Raw genomic sequence first — 18,376 nt, 5'->3', positions numbered from 1 at the left:
CAGCTGCTCCTGGGGATGCTGGACATGGTGTCCTCCAGGACTGCAGGACCCTATCATCAGTACCCTTGCAAACACCAGGAGTGAAATGAGTTTTGCAAGAGGAGCAACAAGCATCTGACAGAAAGGGTTCGTTCACTGCTCCGTGGAGTTATACCAGGAACTGACACAGCCTAGCTTCAGTTTCCCAACTGTGAACTCCAAGTAGCCTTAGATAATCATGGGAGGGATTTCTTTGATTTCAGTAAACCACGCATCTGTGCCCAAGAACTTCTCAGTACATTAATTCAGCAACATAAAATATAGACAAAATTAGGGTACAGCACTGAAAATGAAGTTTCCAGACCCGTAATTGGAGCCATGAATCTGATTTTCCAAACTACTAACCACCCACCAGGCTGTGCAGAACACTGATGGGAGCTCAGCACTTCTGAAGGGTGCATCACAACAGCATCCAACTTCTTGACAGCCTTCTGGCAGAGAGTTTTCACAAGCTTCATGAAACATGAAAGGCCAAGACAACACATCCTGCAGTTACCCACACTGGAAAACAACCTTCATTAATATCATCACTATTCCCTCTACCCTGAAACTGCTGCTGAAAAGTTTTGCTCTTCCTTCATTTCTCTCCCTTTTCCCTAATGCTTTAATCCTGTACTTCGAGGGTTTTCCATACTACCAACCTGCTTTCAGAAGTGTTTGCTGTGCACTGTCGAACTTTGCCTTGCTGTATGCTCAGCAGTGGCAGCCTTGGGAGGATACAGTGCCACCGAAACACTCAGGCTCAGCTTTGCCTCTGCACAAGGCTGATCTCTGGCATTGCAAACATTTGAATAAGGTTTAACACAAACTAACAAGGAAGTCAAAATCAACTCTCTGCCTTTGGGGACACCAGAGCTGGAGTCAGTGCTGCAGGTAGGATCTCAGCAGAGCAGAGGGGCCGAATCCTCTTCCTGTCCTGCTGCTTTCCTTGCTTTGGATGCAGCCCAGCACACAGAGCTGCCTTCTGGGCTGCCAGCGACCAGTGCTGGCTCATGGGGAGTTTGTCACCAACTGATACCCTCAAGTCCATCTCAAGGCTGCTCCTGAGCCACTCCTCACCGAACCTGGATTTGTGCTTAAGACTGCCCCAACCCAGGTGCAGGATTCTTTCAGCAGAAAGGAGTGGAAAGTGGCAAAGAGCATCCTTTGGCTACTAACCAAGTGAAATACAAAGATGAACAGAACTCTGCTGCAACAGGGAAGAACAACAACCTGCAAAAAGGAACTGTTGAATGCTTTAATGCATTTTGAATCATAATGAAGAAAAACCATTTTACATCTAAAAACAAATTAGCAGAATAATAAAAAGTGGTTCCACATAACTTAGAAAGTTGGGGGTTTCTTTCCAAAAAGGTAGTTTTCACATATTTAGGCAACAAAGATGATGTTTCATTCCAGATCTGATTGTATACACAAACTGTGAAAACTGATGTGCATTGCTTTGAGAAAGACATAAAAGCTTGCTTTTGCCCAGTGATGAGTTGTCTGTGAAGTTCTGCACAACACTGAAACTGTAACTCTCCTCCTTTTATGAAATGCTGGACATTGCTCAGAGCTGAAAAAAACCCACTCTTTAGAACACTCAAAGCTGTGAAATGTTTGCCACGTGCTTGGCCAGTGCAGCCTCATTCACTGCCATGCTCCCGTGTGATTTGCTTCAAAGGGGAGTGACCCTTAACCCAGGCTACAGTACAAGAAATTAAGCTAAGTGATAGTGAAGTGTTAGCTGATTTCAGCATTAGCCTGCTCAACAGAACATGGCTCTAGCACCTTAGTTGGTTGATTTTGTCAAAGCAGAAGCGTGTAAGCATCCCACTCTCACTGCCAGAGGATGTCCCCTCTGGTGATATCAAGAGTTTGCAGCACTGATGGTTAAGCTGCATAGAGACTCTTGGTCCCCTGTCACATAGGTATCTGAGAAGCTTCAGCAGACAGCTTAGCAAACCAGTGACCCTCCCACCACTTCAGGTAATAAAAGCACACTCACTGCTCAAGACACATGCAGGCCATGCTGCAGCTGCTTCTCCAGACTGAGGAGACGTTTTCATCTTGTTCTTTTTTAACAGCATCAACCTGTGTAACGCTCTCTCCATTACCAACTCCAACAAAAAGAGAATCTCTCCTCCTTAAAGAGCAACACTTGCAATCCAACATCTAATGGCTTTACCCAAGAGTTAGAAACCCAGGGGACAAAAAAAAGTGAAAATCAACTTTTGACACCATCCTGCAACCCTTGCTGTCAGAAGACTGAAAACTCTGCAGCTGCTTCCTGCAACCTTGCTACTCTTGGTATTTTAAGATGACTTCAGTAAAATTCTGGATATATCTTGTATCTCAAAAAAAAAAAGAGAGAGAGAGAGAGAAAACCAACAGAAAAATCCAAGATATCAAGCTAATATGATATTATGACCACCTATACTATAAAGACATTACATACATCCTCCATTCATCATCTCGAGCTTCCTTACTGTTACAGTTCACAATCAGTCTAGGACCTCAGTTTCCCTGCAATTACTCAACGAGGCATTCTTCATCCAATCCCATTGCACTCCAATGCCACTATCTGTTAGTCAACAGAACAGTTAACATATCTTAATGTCACTCTAAACAGTGCTGCAGAGGACATGAGCACAGCTATAGCTTCACAAAATCATAGTAATGAGATAATAAGTTCCTAACACCTAATGCCCCCCTCCCCCCAAATCACATTATAAGAGTGCACCCTTGGCTCCCCTCAGCCTTCCTCTGGCTCTGTGCTATGTCAGACAGTCAGGGGTATGATCTCCCTTTAGCTACACAGCAGTGGCTGTCTGAAGCAGGGGGTTTGTTCTCCTGAGGGTGTCAGCTGACACCTGTATTTACTCACACAATCAGCAGCCCTGGTAAAACACCCCACTGCCAGTGCAAAGAAAGCTAAGGACAGTGAAGACTAAACCCAGAGTGAGATCATTTGGGAGGGAGTAGAGAGATCTGGCAGTTACCCCCTTCTGGAAGAGAGCAGGAACTAGAGCAGCCCTTGCCACAGCTGAGAACAGAAAGGTGACAGACAACTTTCATATTGCTCCATTAGCTGTATGTGTTCATTATCCTAAGGATCACATTTGGTATGATTGTCTTTCCTCTCAAGGCAGAGACAGGACTTCAGCCACAGACCAAAAGTGCTTTTTTTCTAAGCTACAGAGAGATTCAATGCATCTTGACCAACATTCATTTTTGAGGTAGTACTCATTGACTTTGTATTGCTGGCTCAAAACAAAAACATGGGAAGTGAACACAAAAGAAAACTACGCTCACTGTAGGTATAGTTTAAAAAACAAAATCAAATTAAACAACAACCAACCCCCACCCCCCCCCCCCAAAAAAAAAAACAACCCCACAACCTATTTCCTTTCTGGGCAGATCACCAAAAAGAAGCAATCCTTCTTACAAAGGTCAGCTCACATTCACTGGTAGAGTCAAACTTTTCATAAATGGTTTATAACAATAGCTATAAACTAAAGTGCTTCAGAATTTGCTTGACTAGGTTTCAGTGATTAGAATCATGATGCTCTGGATCTTTGCTAGCAGGAAACACCATGAGATTTGAGTCACTTTATAGAAGAAGGGCAGGATGAATACTTTGCTTTTTCAGAAGTACAAAAAAAAAAAAGCTTTCCAAACAAACCTGGCAGTCTTTACTCAACTACCTGGCAGTCTTTACTCAACTGCAAGTTGCTTGCATTTTCCTTCTCAATTCTACTATTTCTCCAGTAACTGGAACGAAAATGGGAGTCGAAGTTGCACTACGCTGCAGCACTGTTAAAAAAAAGGTATTCCAAATGAGATGCAGACAGGAAAATGTTTGCCACCACACACCTAGTGAAAAGTCACACTTCATTTCAAAGTTGGAGCCCTGCAGGTTCTTTGTCACACAGGGCAGATATGTATAGTCATGAGAAAAATGTAACAGACTTGCTCTAACACCCTACATTAATTACAGAGCTTTCACATTCATGTCACAAACGTAATGCCCTACTGTGCAGCTATTCAACGCTAAATAACTTAGAACATTTGCAACAGGGAACACACTGACCAGTGGATGCCAGAATAGAAAAGTTGATACACCAGACAAACTAATTGAAACAAAATAAAAAAGAAAAGAATCACATTGTCTGTACAACCCATGCAAACTGCACAACGTGGGAACAAGAGCAGCAGCTGCTCGAGTCTCTGCTAAGGAAGAGCTTCACAGCCGCAGCAGACTGGCGTTTGGAGAGGTCTGCCAAGGGGAGAAGTAGTCCTCGGCAGCAGGAGCTGCAGCCACGTTGCCAGCACTTCATTTCTCTTGTAACAAAGCAGGGATGTTGATGTTCCACCCAATAGCCTGGCGATCAAACCCACAGGTGAAGAGGTTACAGATGGGGTGGTCCTCACACCACGCTGAGCAGCACACCATTCTTCTGTGGCCCTGCAACAGTTCAGGAGACAGCAGGATTACTGAGGGTAGGGTAGAAGAGAATAGACCAGACCAGACCAGGTTGAAAGAGACCTTCAAGATCATCACGTCCAACCTATCATCCAACACCACCTAATCAACTAAACCATGGCACCAAGCACCCAATCAAATCTCCTCCTAAACACCTCCAATGACGGTGACTCCACCACCTCCCTGGGCAGCCCATTCCAAAGGGCAATCACTCTCTCTATGAAGAATTTCTTCCTAACATCCAGTCTAAACCTCCACTGGCACAGCTTGAGACTGTGTCCTCTTGTTCTGGTGCTGGCTGCCTGGACAAAGACCAGCCCCTGCCTGTCTACTGTCTATTGTAGAGACCAATAAGGTCTCCCCTGAGCCTCCTCTTCTCCAGGCTAAGTAACCCCAGCTCCTTCAGTCTCTCCTCACAGGGCTTGTGTTCCAAACCCCTCACCAACTCTGTTGCCCTTCTCTGGACATGTTCCAGCAAGTCAACCTCCTTCCTAAACTGAGGGGCCCAGAACTGGACACAGGACTCAAGGTGTGGCCTAACCAGTGCAGTGTACAGGGGCAGAATGACCTCCCTGCTCCTGCTGGCCACACTGCTACTGATACAGGCCAGGATGCCACTGGCCCTCTTGGCCACCTGGGCACACTGCAGGAACTGTGAAAGCTTCTATGCAGATCGTGAAAGCTTCTATGTCAAGAGGTTAGTGGGAGCCAACATGCAAACCTGCTAACACTCACAGGGGTGTTCACAACTCTAGAGAACCCTAGAGCACATTCTTAGTCATCTGCAAGGAGAAAGGCTTTGTAAGAAGGAGATCCATACTGAGAGGGGCACACAAACAGGTGCACCAGAACTCCAGACATTTCCAAGGTCTGTTTGCTACCTAATTACACTTTATTCACAAAAGCAAATGGGATTTTGATGTTAGCCTTTTTATCTCTAAAAGCAATCCTAAAGTACATAACTGCATGCTGGCAACTACTCTGCTAGAAACCTGCAAGATTGAGTGTCCACCACAGCCATAACACAGAAAGGATAATGCTAAAGAAAGAGCAATTTCACACTGAGGAAAGGCAATGCCTTATCTATTGTTCAAGTCCTACAGTAACAAAAAATACCCCAAGGAGAATTCTGACCAACATTTAAGTCACAAAAATGAACTTCCCATGATTTCAGCAGTGTCAGCCTGATTGGAAATATTGAAGGAAAGGAAAAATGAAGAAAGAAAAATAACCAAACCCCAGATTAAACAACAGCCTAGTAAACCCCACTGAACTACAAAAAGACTCAAAATAAAAGGACTGAATAAGGCTTAAAACTCCTTAAAACTCCTTCCTGTTGAATCCACCCCAAATTCTATTGAAATGGCATATCCCATTAACAGCACTTAGTCACATTTGCTCCACTTGTGATGCCTGCCATGCCAAACAGCAGCACAACTGCACAAAACTGAGGGCTGCAGTAAGGACAGGGTAGGACCAAACACCAAGAATGCCTGTGTGTGAGCATGGGAGGGAAAACACCACCACACATATTAGCCAGTCACACAAGGTGAGTGAACAAAACTCACAAACAAAACTGCTTGTTTCCTTTTGTTTCTTCATATAACAAACACTGTGTAATTGGGGGGGAGAAAGACAAACCAACAAAACCCAAAACCAAACAACCTCAAAACAACCACAAAAACCAAACCAAACCAAGCAAGCAAAAAAAAAATAATTAAAAAAACCCAAACCACATCAAACTTCACAGTGAGTCACTCCTCTGACACAGCACAAGCCACAACATTCACACACCCCTGCAGGGCTCTCACACACCCTGCCCAGCGCACAGACATTCACACACCCCTGCAGGGGGCTCACACACCCTGCCCAGGGCACAGACATTCACACACCCCTGCAGGGCTCTCACACACCTTGCCCAGGGCACAGACATTCACACACCCCTGCAGGGCTCTCACACACCCTGCCCAGGGCACAGACATTCACACACCCCTGCAGGGCTCTCACACACCCTGCCCAGGGCACAGACATTCACACACCCCTGCAGGGCTCTCACACACCCTGCCCAGGGCACAGACATTCACACACCCCTGCAGGGCTCTCACACACCCTGCCCAGGGCACAGACATTCACACACCCCTGCAGGGCTCTCACACACCCTGCCCAGGGCACAGACATTCACACACCCCTGCAGGGCTCTCACACACCCTGCCCAGGGCACAGACATTCACACACCCCTGCAGGGCTCTCACACACCCTGCCCAGGGCACAGACATTCACACACCCCTGCAGGGCTCTCACACACCCTGCCCAGGGCACAGACATTCACACACCCCTGCAGGGCTCTCACACACCCTGCCCAGGGCACAGACATTCACACACCCCTGCAGGGCTCTCACACACCCTGCCCAGGGCACAGACATTCACACACCCTGCAGGGCTCTCACACACCCTGCCCAGGGCACAGACATTCACACACCCCTGCAGGGCTCTCACACACCCTGCCCAGGGCACAGACATTCACACACCCCTGCAGGGCTCTCACACACCCTGCCCAGGGCACAGACATTCACACACCCCTGCAGGGCTCTCACACACCCTGCCCAGGGCACAGACATTCACACACCCCTGCAGGGCTCTCACACACCCTGCCCAGCGCACAGACATTCACACACCCCTGCAGGGCTCTCACACACCCTGCCCAGGGCACAGACATCTTCACTTGAGGAAGGAGAAAAATGCTGATGAAATGCACCGGAGACGTTCCCAACTCCAAACAAAAATTCCACATCTGGTGCTTATTTGCACGTGGGTCATTTCCACAACTGCCAGCAGCACAGCCAAGTGTCTCTCAGCAGCTGTGCAGTGTAAGCTAGAGCTGCCAAAGGCCCCCTTAGCCCCGGTGCTGCTCACCTGTCTGTTGCTGCGCGGCAGCCGCGCCAGGCGCACTCCGGACATGTCGAACAACCGGACCTGCCGGTTGTCGTGGGGCAGGGCGATGATCCTCTGGCCAACACACACATTGATCCTGCACATGGGGGACAGGACACAACATCACACTAGGAGTTTAAGCACATGGGAAGTGACACAGCTGAAGATTAGAATTCGCAAGTGGAAACACAGTATTAAAGGTTCAGATGCTACAGCCCACACAGCAAACCCCTGAGGAGCAGGACAGTGTGGGCACTGCAAATTAACATTGCCTGCACCTGCGCTTTAGAAAGCCACTGCAGGTGATTTCAGAATCTCACCAATCCCAACTTCAATTGCAGTGACTAAAAACTAAGGTACATCCCATGAGGGTACAGCTGGAAGGCATCACCTAGTCCAACCACCTGAGTAAGTCAGGGCTGACCACAAACCAAACCATCCTATCAAAGGCACTCTTCCGATGTCTCTTAAACACTGAGAGCCTTGAGTCATCAGCCACCGCTCTCAGAATCCTGCTCCAGTGTTCAACCATTCTCTTGGTACAGAGATGCTTCCTAATGCCCAGCCCACGACTCTGCTGCCACAGCTTTGAGCCATTCCCACGTGTGAAAGAACTGACGAATTAACTAAGGGAGCAGGACTGAAGAAAGTCAGTAGCTCAGAGAGCTGCCTACCTGTTGACTGCAGAGTCTGTGCGGATCGTGGCTATAGGAGACCTCATGTTCTTCAAGTCCCAAACTTTTACAGTGCGATCGTCACTACCAGAAACAACGTTGTCTCCCACAGTGAAAACTGCAGATGTCACAGTGCTAAACAGACATGAAGAGGAAGATGTCAAGCCCTACAGTTCTTCATTAAACTAGCATCTGACTCAAAGATCTGTTTTCTGTTCCAGCATTCCCTTTCAAATATGTAAGTTGCCTCTCCTTTTTTTGTCCCAGGTTGAGGCAGATCCTTGCCCTGCCTCCCACCGGGGCAGAAAAAATGAGACTCAGACAAATGGATTGCAGAGGCGATGTTAAGTTGAAATGGAAAAGCAGTGAGTGTTTTACAGAGAGACTACAAGCACAGTGACAAAGGAGATCCCAAAGCATGCCCAGAAGCCTCCCAGCACTCCCTTCTCCCCACCTGAGGGTACACCCAAAAACCCCCAGGGCTCTTTCTTCCCCCCTCTCCACTGTTAGGCTAATCTCAGCTGGCCAGATCTGAGATTGCCTTTCCCCCTTCTCCTCTTGGCATTAGGCCTAACCAGGCCCAAGAGGCCTTGAGATAACTCCCCCTCCACTACCAGATAGGGAGCATCTGCCACAGGGGCAGCAAGGGAAGAAAGGAAATGTGAGACCTTGCAGATGGATTTATAGGGAGCAGGACATTATGGTTGTAAAATACACAGCTTCCTGTGTCCACCCACCGGGCTGGACACCCGGGGCACCGCAGGTGTATCTTGTGTGGCAGCAGCAGCAAGAGGCACCCAGCCTAAACTGCCACACCTTTTTTTTTCCAGCTAATCTGAAATACTGAAACTCCAAGTGGGTATTTTAGAGCAAAAAAAAAATATTCTAACAAGAAGCTGTGTCACTTGAGGTGTACACAGGGCTGGATTGCTCCAAGTGTATGGAATATAAAAACAATAAAATGGTCAAATAAAATTAGTGTCAGGTAGTGATAGGACTGAGGGGGATGGAGCAAAACTATAAATGGGTGGATTCATTGGATGCTAGGAAGAAATTCTTCACCATGAGGGTGGTGAGACACTGGAACAGGTTGTCCAGGGGGTAGTAGAAGCCCCATCCCTGGAGGTTTTAAGGCCAGGCTGGATGTGGCTCTGAGCAACCTGATGTAGTGTGAGGTGTCCCTGCCCATGGTCCCTTCCTTGAGGTCCCTTCCAACCCTAACAATTCTATGATTCTGTAAGTGCCCAGCAGTGGAAAGTCATTCTGGAGGTGTCTCTCACATTCCTCTGGCCCTAATATGAGCTAAACACAGCCAGTCTTGAAACCCTAATTCAGTTCTGAAGTTCTGTACTGATGTCCACCAAGCTTCTCAGGCAACCAAAACTGAATTGGCAGCATATAGCACAATTCTTCCTCACCAATGTTTTGAGACCAGTAGTCAAGTTCTTTCCCTCTCCACCCAAGGACTTCTGCAGAACTACCTCAGGCCTTTGTCATCCACAGCACAGACACTGAAGAGGTGTAACTGCAGCTATTTTGTACACACCCCTGGATGCAGCTGTGATACATGTACAGAGCTCCCAGTGTAACTCCACTAGCAAGAGCTGCAGCAATCTAATCACTGCTAATCATGATTTCTACTCCTGTTCTACAAGCAGCTAAAGCCTGAGTCAGATAAAAGTGTTAAGTAATAGTAGTAAGAAGAATGATCACTTCTGTGTCCAGTTCTGGGCCCTTCCATTTAAGAAGAACACTGAGACATGTGAACATGTCCAGCAAAGTACAATGAGGCTGGGTAGAGGTCTGGAGCACAGCCCTGTGAGGAGAGGCTGAGGGAGATGGGGGTGTTTAGCCTGGAGAAGAGGAGGCTCAGGGGAGACCTTATTACTGTCTACAACTACCTGAAAGTAGGCTGTAGCCAGGTGGGGGTTGGTCTCTTCTCCCAGGCAACCAGCACCAGCACAAGAGGACACAGTCTCAAGCTGTGCCAGGGGAAGTTTAGGCTGGAGGTGAGGAGAAAGTTCTTCTCAGAAAGAGTAATTGGCCACTGGAATGTGCTGCCCAGGGAGGTGGTGGAGTCACCACCACTGGAGGTGTTCAAAAAAGGATTGGATGTGGCACTTGGAGCCATGGTTTAGTTGTCATGAGGTGTTAGGTACTAAGTAATGGGTTGGACTTGATGATCTCTGAGGTCTTTCCCAACCTGGTTGATCCTATGATCCCATGACTCAGATTTTACTCGTGTCTATAAATGCAGAAGGCAGACCACAGAAAGCCCCCTAAGAATACTTCCAGAAATGGGAAGAGCAAAATATTACTTTCAGAAGTGATTATATAAAGAATTTTATGGACTAATTTTATTTTAGCATTTCATTATCTTTGTATTCCATACTTTCATAGCACAGTATACTGCTGAGCTCAGATGAACAGCTCTCTTGACGAGGAGATGTTTGGGGGTTTTTTACCTTTTACCTATTGTTACATATTATCCAATTAAAGCATTTGTACTACTACTATTTTCATTTCAATACTGCCTGAATTCCCAACTCAAACCCAGTTCTTTTCTGCCCACACAACGTACTAACAAAGCAGGTTTGTCTCTCCCCAAAATCATCAGGGAAGGCTTCTCAGCTGTTCCCACAGATTTCACTGAATGACCTCTCTTGCAGCCTGGGTCAGGCACATCAATTGCTTTCCAATTCAGCCATTTTAATTGAAGTTGTCAGTTGTTCCTGTCACTTGGGTTGTTATGCAGAAATCTGAATTCATGTCCTACCCAAGCTGCTGATTGAGATTAGCACTCCCCAGGTCACAATGGACCAGTTTATGCAAGCCTCTTAATTTAAATTGACACCAAATTAAGTTTTAATTAGGATGAAGACCCACTTTATTCATGATACCAAGTTTTCTCATGCATTATTAGAGTGCAACTAAGCTACCAGGGAGATGATTACAATAAGAACCAAGAGGTCTTCACCTAATCTTCTGGACTTTATGACCCAGAAGTCAAAAAGTTGCAGCAGACATGAAGGTCTCAACTGATAAAGTCTCCTTCCTCAAGCACCTCCACACTTGGAAAGGAGACTTATTCACACAGTCAGAATAGGGATGGTGCATTCTTAGCACTGAAATTGTCTTCCACCAGCCTGACTTCAGGTTGGACTCGATGATCTTTGAGGTGTCTTCCAACCTTACTGATACTGTGATACTGTGACTTCCACTAAACTCTCTTTGTTTGGCATTTTAATTCAGAAATAATAACAACAACAGCAACAATAATAATAATAATAACAATGATAATAATAATAATGATGATGATAATGTTGGAAGAGACCTTCAAGATCATCGTGTCCAACCCATCAACTAATCCAACCCACCTAAACAACTAACCCATGGCACCAAGCACCCCATCAAGTGTCCTCCTGAACACCTCCAGTGACAGTGACCCCACCACCTCCCCAGGCAGCCCATTCCAATGGGCAATCACTCTCTCTGCATAGAACTTCTTCCTAACATCCAACCTAAACCTCCCCTGCCATTTCCTACTTATACACTAAACCAGGATTTTAGCCCAACCAAAAAGAGGTGAGAACAAAGGGAAGCAAAGTCTGTGTGGAAAGAAAGAAGCTGGCAGAGCAACCAGTATACAAATAGTATTTTCAAGGTATTCCCTTCCTAATCCCATCCATAAATTAAAACACTTTCCCCTGCATTTCCATGTGGCTCATTTTGCTTTCTGTTTACACTTACATTCATCTTCAGTTTGTTCCAACCCAGATAAAACTGTAGCTAACATCCCCCTGGCTAAATTAATAAAAAGTGTCAACAAAAGCTCATCAGCCCCTGTGTTAATGGAATGCTAGAAGACATTAGGTTTTTAATAACTCAGAGGGATGACAGGTATTGTAGGACATTTAACAAAAAATCCTGGCAAAGAGGAAGCAGTCTTATGACACTTCAAACTGTGGGTCCCACAGGGAGTTTGGTCTGCTACAACTATTCTCCAGAAAAGCTTCAGCCTCGCCAAACTGCAGCAAAACTCATTTATCTTGTCATAGGGAGCAGCCGAGCGTGCACTGCCAGCTGACAGCGTGGCACTTCCTCACCACACACCGCTGCCTGGCCTCCAACATCCTGCTCCCTCCGTGGGTCTCAATCAACAGAAATGCTGTAGTGCTAGCACTCCTCATTAGGCCCAACAGCTGTCTCCCCAGTCACACTGAGACACAAAACTGTTTTGCATAACAATCTGCTGAAACTTCGCACATCGGGGAAAGGAGGGGGGGCAAAAAAAAAAGCTGTTGGAAATGTTGGACCGTGAAATGCTGATGCAGAACCTTCACTGGCACTGCACCAAAGAAAAGTTAACACTGCTCTCTCCATTTTGATTTACAGCCTGTACTGGGATTTACCCCTGAACACTGCCAGACAACAGCTTTTTGTGCCTGTGAGAAGGCATCTACTCACAAGCATAATCCTTGTGAGGGGTGAAGCTCCAGAGAAACACGTTTCTACAATGCACACCAAACTGTAGTTAAACAGCAAAATTTGAGTGCTCAAATATCTCTCTCTCACTTCAAATAGTAAAACTCAGGAGTGAAACCCAAAGGAAATGCTATTTCAGATGATTATTTCCTGCACAAGAATTTCCTTTCTTTTAGGGGAACAAAGTGTATCCCCGCACTGAGCAGGCTGCAGCCTAGGGGGAAGTCACCACCTGGGTTTAACACCTCCAGACACAGACAACAGCTTGTACATTTAAAGGGTGGTGGCACTGACCACAGGAGTCCCAGGTGAGAAGCATTCAAGTTTTGGAAGTGCTAAAGGCACTGGATTCCACAAAGACCTATACACAAGTCCCAAAGTCTGATTGTGGATTTCTCTCCAAAGATCAGCAGAGCTTGAGCGGAAGAACAAACCACGATGGAATTAACATAGGAGGGGAGGGTTCAGAGATAACTGCTGGCACTGAAAAGTGCTTTTTTTAGGGTTTAAATCAACATTGTCTGTTCCAGAGATATGCATTTCATGGTATTTACATTGCCAGCATCTCCTTTTCTCACCATCATATAACGAAATGATACAGGATTGAAGCACCCACACACACAAACCCCAACACTGCCGGGCACAAAACTACTGCCCGTCCCAGCAGGCTTGAAGCCTCGATCCCTCCCTCGCATGTCCAAACCAAGAGGTGCTCCCGGTGAGAGGAATACCGGAGCAAGAGGCGGCAGCCGCCCGCTGCGCTCTGGGGAGGGCTCTGCAGAGGCTCCGGCTCCTCTTTGCGCCGCTTGCCGCCGGGTGGCGTCCGGCGGGGTGCTGGCGCCCCCTGCTGGCCCCGCCGGGAGCGCTCGGACAGCGCGGCCCTGCTGCTCGCTGAGGGTCCGTTGCGCTCCGTGCAGGTGCCTTTGCGCATCCAGGAGGAAAGCGAGCGCTGGGCAGCATCAAACGGGGCGCGATGGAACCAAACAACCTCCGAGCCACGCTCTGCCGGGATTCGGTGGTGGTTTGGATCCTTTGTGGGGAGGAATAAACTCGTGGGGGGAAGGGGTTACAGGGCTTACTGTATGCTGGCCTCCTTGTTGAAATGTCTGGCACATAGTTTAGGAGTTATCTAATGAAATGCACATGGTGGGGGGGAAAAAGGCTGCTCTATGGGTTCTAGACAGCTATTTGTCAGGTACTACTTAGCAAGAGGCTGTTAAAACTTAGGCTCAAGGACTTCAAATCATCAGCATCGATGACAGTAACACCCAGGTTACAGAACTGATTCCAAGAGCCTATCAAAATATTTTACATTTGGTGAATTATTCAGATTTAAGAAAGCCAAAAAATGCCTGGTGTGCATGTGCTAAAAGCATTTCCTCTATGCTGTGAGAAGAATGTGAGAAGGCTGTTACAGTGTTGATTTGAGAGTGATTCTAGAATCATTTGCTGATAGCAAGTACAATAATGGACCAAAAATAAAATCCCTCAGAGCGTTTCGACTGCAAAATACCGAGCCCCCATCTCCCCTCTGACTGCATTCCTCAGTGACTGATGTGATTCTGTGACAGAATCATCTCTTCAACAAAATGAACAACCTTAGTCATTCGACAGGAAACTCAGTTTTAAGACTCTCAGAAGTTTTGAGTGTATTTGGTGAAGAAAAAAACCTGCGTCAACACTAAAAACTCATACACTGCAAGAACTAAACAGAGACAGACAACACACACAAACAGAAGTATGAAGACAAATAAAAGCTGCAACAGAGAGACCAAAGAGGTTGCTCAAGGTCTGTTTCATTCATAAAGAATAAACTGCCCAACTGTTCATAGGTTTTGGTGGCAGAGGCCAAAATATCAGCACAGCTTTTCCAATGTGCACCTTCACTCCAGGTCAACAGCATTTGGACTCAGCATACAGATGGAATAAAACCTCATATCAATCATGATCCTTTCTCTGAAAAAAATACTCTGAAACAAAGCAATTAATTAGCTCAGGAAATGCATGCACCCATGGGACACAAAAAACTTCCAACCTTTACAAGTCGCTCTAGAGAAGGTGATAGAGGAGTACAAAAATGATGGCATGAAGCAATTTCAGGACACAGACTACAAAATAAAGCTTACTTTTCTATCAGGAGAAGATAGCTACATATATGGGATGACTGTCACACACCAAATAATTTATCAAGGTGAGGGGTCAGGGGCAGGGCATAATTTAAAGAGGTTTTACATCATGTATGTGTTAGGCAACAGCAAAGAAAATGGGAAAGTGGATCCTGAACTCAGTCATAATGCAAGCTGCACCTCTGAATTAACCACAAACTACAAGCACAGATGAGTATTTGTGGGTTTTGTTTGGAGCTATGACTGACAATCATCTTTTAATTCTGAAACAGTCACATTCAAACATTCCAAAATCTTTACAAAAAATATTTGCTTCCTTGGTTGAAGTATCTCAAAGTTGCTCCTGCACTTTCTGTGTATCAAAGCCCTGACTAAGGGAATGGGAAGCCAACACTGTCACAGAGATCCTCATGACTACATTTGCCCACATTCAATAGCAGCCAGAATAAATACTCAAAGCCTGAATTGCCATGTAAAAATGTTACACCAAAAGCTCTGTTTAGAGAGAACACGGCAATCAGTGCCCTTACTTCAAGTTCTTAGTTTATGTACAAATTAGAAGTTTATCTTAAAAGAGCAAAAATTATCCAGCCTTTTTTCCCCCCCCATTGGTTCCCAAGAATTAACCTTCATTTCCCAGTGAGTATCATGACAAGCAGAGGCAATCTGCTTCAACTGCATTACAGCAATACCCCTCTAAAGTACAGGTGTATGCAATGTGGGAAACAACGTCATACCTTCAATTACCTTTACTTGTAAAGAGGTTTAGCTAGACTTACCATATGAGCAATATCACACCAAGAGCCCTGGCTGGCTGTTTTGGAAATTAAGTACTGCTGTGTTACATTTGAAGGAGGACAGTTAGGGGTTTCTGTGAAAATCAGGCTCATAAAACAGGGGAATGAACTTAGTACCTCAAAAAGAGCACAGGAACAGTTTTGTGCAGATTAGCAACTGAACACGTTCACACTTTCAGAAGTCATCAAAACCTGTGAAGGAACTGTCACTCACTCTGTGTGGCCCTGAAAGACATTCACAGAATGGATAGAAGGATCTCTGAAATCCCACAGGCGGAAGGTCGTGTCGCGGGACGATGTCACCACCAGCCGCTGGGTGGGATGCGTACAACAGTGAGTCAGCTCTTGGTCGTGCCCTGCAATCACAGGTGAGGACATGTAAGGTCATGGAGGTAAGGCTTTTCCTTTCCACATGAAATGAATGGAATGAAATGCTGGTGATTTGCAGTAATAGTTCTGAACTTTAATGTCACCACGGCTGTGAAAAGCTGGAACTGTGTTTCAGCGTACCAAGCCCTCGCTGCTCGCTTCCCATCATTATTAAATACTGAGAGGTTATTGCTACTTAAGGTGTCACGAACAAAAAGCACTTTGCAAGAACTACAATTTGGCTACATTCAGTTTAAAAAGGACTGCTTTCACAGGTTACATTACAAGCTTAAAAGAACACCAACTCATGCTCAGATCTGCAAGGTTGGAATTTTAGAAACCATGGCAAGCTTGAGCAGCAGCTGAAGTCACCTACACACTTGCATCGCGGTCCAGAGGAACGACTTCCTCTTCCCCACTGGTACCCACAAATAATGGCATGTACAAAAATAAGCCACCAATTCATCCTTCTGTGAGTGAAACAATACCTGTGAGAGAATGGACAAGTTCAGAAGTCTCTACATCATACAGATTTGCTGTCCTGTCCCATGATGCTGTCACAGCTTGCTTCCCTCCAACAAGCCAGTCAGCTGCTATGACCACTCCTTGATGGCTTTTGAGTGAAGTTAATGGGGCTCTGACAGTGGGACAGTCACTAGAGCCATCCCCATCTCCATCAGGTTCATCTTTATCTGAGATCTCCACTTCATCTTCTCCAGACATTTGCTACAATATGCAACAGGAATAAAGATTTAGGATAAAAGGGAAGGAATCTCTCTGTTACATGGTATAGAGTAAATGCTTCTCAGTCTCCTCAAGGTGAATTTGGGTAACTTAATTCTGTAGAGTGCAGCCTTGTGCAGGTACTCACTATCAAAAACTTAGCTGGAGGAGTAACACCAGGGGGTTAAATGCAGTTGAATTTTTAAAGATAGGAAGCATCTAACAGAACACTGACTATTTTAATCTTTGGGAAGAGTATCATTTACAGCTGTATTTTGCTGACAGCAACATTTGTCTGCTGGTCAATAATCATCAGGCAGTGCTGATGTAAACTGCACACAAAAACTCTTTTGCTAACACAAGACAAATATGCTTTTCTTTCATGATGTTTGGGTGTAAAAAAAGATAACATTTGTCCTACTCTTTCAAAATGGAAATGCCAGATTGAATAAGCTGAATCAAACATCTTCCATTCAGAGATCTATCTCATATTACACAGCCATCTCTTGCCTCAGCTTCCCGAGAAGCTCGTGCTATAAACTACATTTGACTTCACAGTTTTGAAAGTGTAGTGCTTTCAAGTCAAATACAGTCCACAGTAAAGAGTGACTAACAAAAGCCTGGGGACAAACCTCAGAGAGTGTGATGAGTGCTGGCAAGAGCTGATGTGAACTAAATAAAGCCACAATTAAATAAATGCCAAGTCTTTAACCATCAGTTTTTCATTCACAGCAACTATAGCTAATACAGGTGCCTCATTAAGCTACAAAAAAACCCCACAATAGTTTTGAGAATATTATCTATTATTCAAATCATTACCAAAACAAATTTACTTGAGAGTTCATTACCTACACATCTATCAATTCATGTACTTGCAGCTGAACCACAGAGCTTTGAAAACATTTTGTCTCACTTTGAAGTGAGACTTGTTTGAATTAAAGGCTCAAATACCTGATAAACTGAAACCTTCAAATCCCACCTCTGGCAATCCTGAAACCATGCCATGTTTAAATTATGTATAAATTTAACAATCAGTCTTATCATAAAACCTGCATCTGATGAAATTGCTGTGCAATTAGTTTAGCTGCAGTTACTTAGTTGATTGCTTACATTGCAGTCTGTGGTTGGCTGAGGGGCAGGCAACTGTACAATGTATCTCCAGATGTGAGCTGTCTGGTCTCCAGATGCTGCACAGGGGGAAGAGAGGTGTAAAAAAGAGAGATATTAAACAGGAGTATTTCCATAGACAATAAACCCAAACTTTAGCACCAGAACAAGAGGACACAGTCTCAAGCTGCACCAGGAGAGGTTTAGGCTGGATGTTAGGAAGAAATTCTTCATGGAAAGAGTGATTGGCCTTTGGAATGTGCTGCCCAGGGAGGTGGTGGAGTCACCATCACTGGAGGTGTTTAGGAAGAGACTGGATGGGGTGCTTGGTGCCATGGCTTAGTTGAGCAGATGTTCTTGGGTGATAGGTTGGACTCAATGATCTCAAAGGTCTTTTCCAACCTGGTTCTATTCTATCCTATTCTACCCTACCCTATCCTGCTACATTTGGCAACGCTGAGTTGCCTATTTTTCTAACAGACACAATTGTGACCTTCCTGGTAAGCAAGTCTCAATATTAATGGTTACTTTGCTGGATTCAACAATTATAAGAACATAACTCACTATGCAGAATCTAAGTAGCTACCAAATTAATCATTCCTGCAGTAAAAACATCCACTTAAATACTACACAAGTATCACTCCTGTTCTAATGCCTCAC

At 45.4% G+C, this 18,376-nt stretch overlaps 1 protein-coding gene across 2 annotated transcripts in view; it reads right to left on the bottom strand.

The window, feature by feature from the left end:
• Nucleotides 1-3,413: 3,413 nt before the first annotated feature.
• The window catches only part of WDR37 (WD repeat domain 37), a 36,729-nt gene continuing 21,766 nt past the window's right edge, over nt 3,414-18,376 (bottom strand). For both annotated transcript variants that reach the window (XM_054171247.1, XM_054171248.1), the window contains 6 exons: nt 17,720-17,796; nt 16,375-16,612; nt 15,732-15,873; nt 8,110-8,244; nt 7,418-7,532; nt 3,414-4,486 (listed from right to left, as the gene is read on the bottom strand). In XM_054171247.1, coding sequence (XP_054027222.1) covers nt 4,355-4,486; nt 7,418-7,532; nt 8,110-8,244; nt 15,732-15,873; nt 16,375-16,612; nt 17,720-17,796 — 839 coding nt within the window. In that variant the 3' untranslated portion in view covers nt 3,414-4,354. The remainder of the gene's footprint in view (nt 4,487-7,417; nt 7,533-8,109; nt 8,245-15,731; nt 15,874-16,374; nt 16,613-17,719; nt 17,797-18,376) is intronic.

This window comes from Dryobates pubescens, chromosome 21 (genome assembly GCF_014839835.1).
Source record: "Dryobates pubescens isolate bDryPub1 chromosome 21, bDryPub1.pri, whole genome shotgun sequence".
NCBI classification, from domain to species: domain Eukaryota; kingdom Metazoa; phylum Chordata; class Aves; order Piciformes; family Picidae; genus Dryobates; species Dryobates pubescens.
The sequence above is the reverse complement of the archived record's forward strand: the minus strand, read 5'-3'. Positions and strand labels throughout refer to the sequence as shown.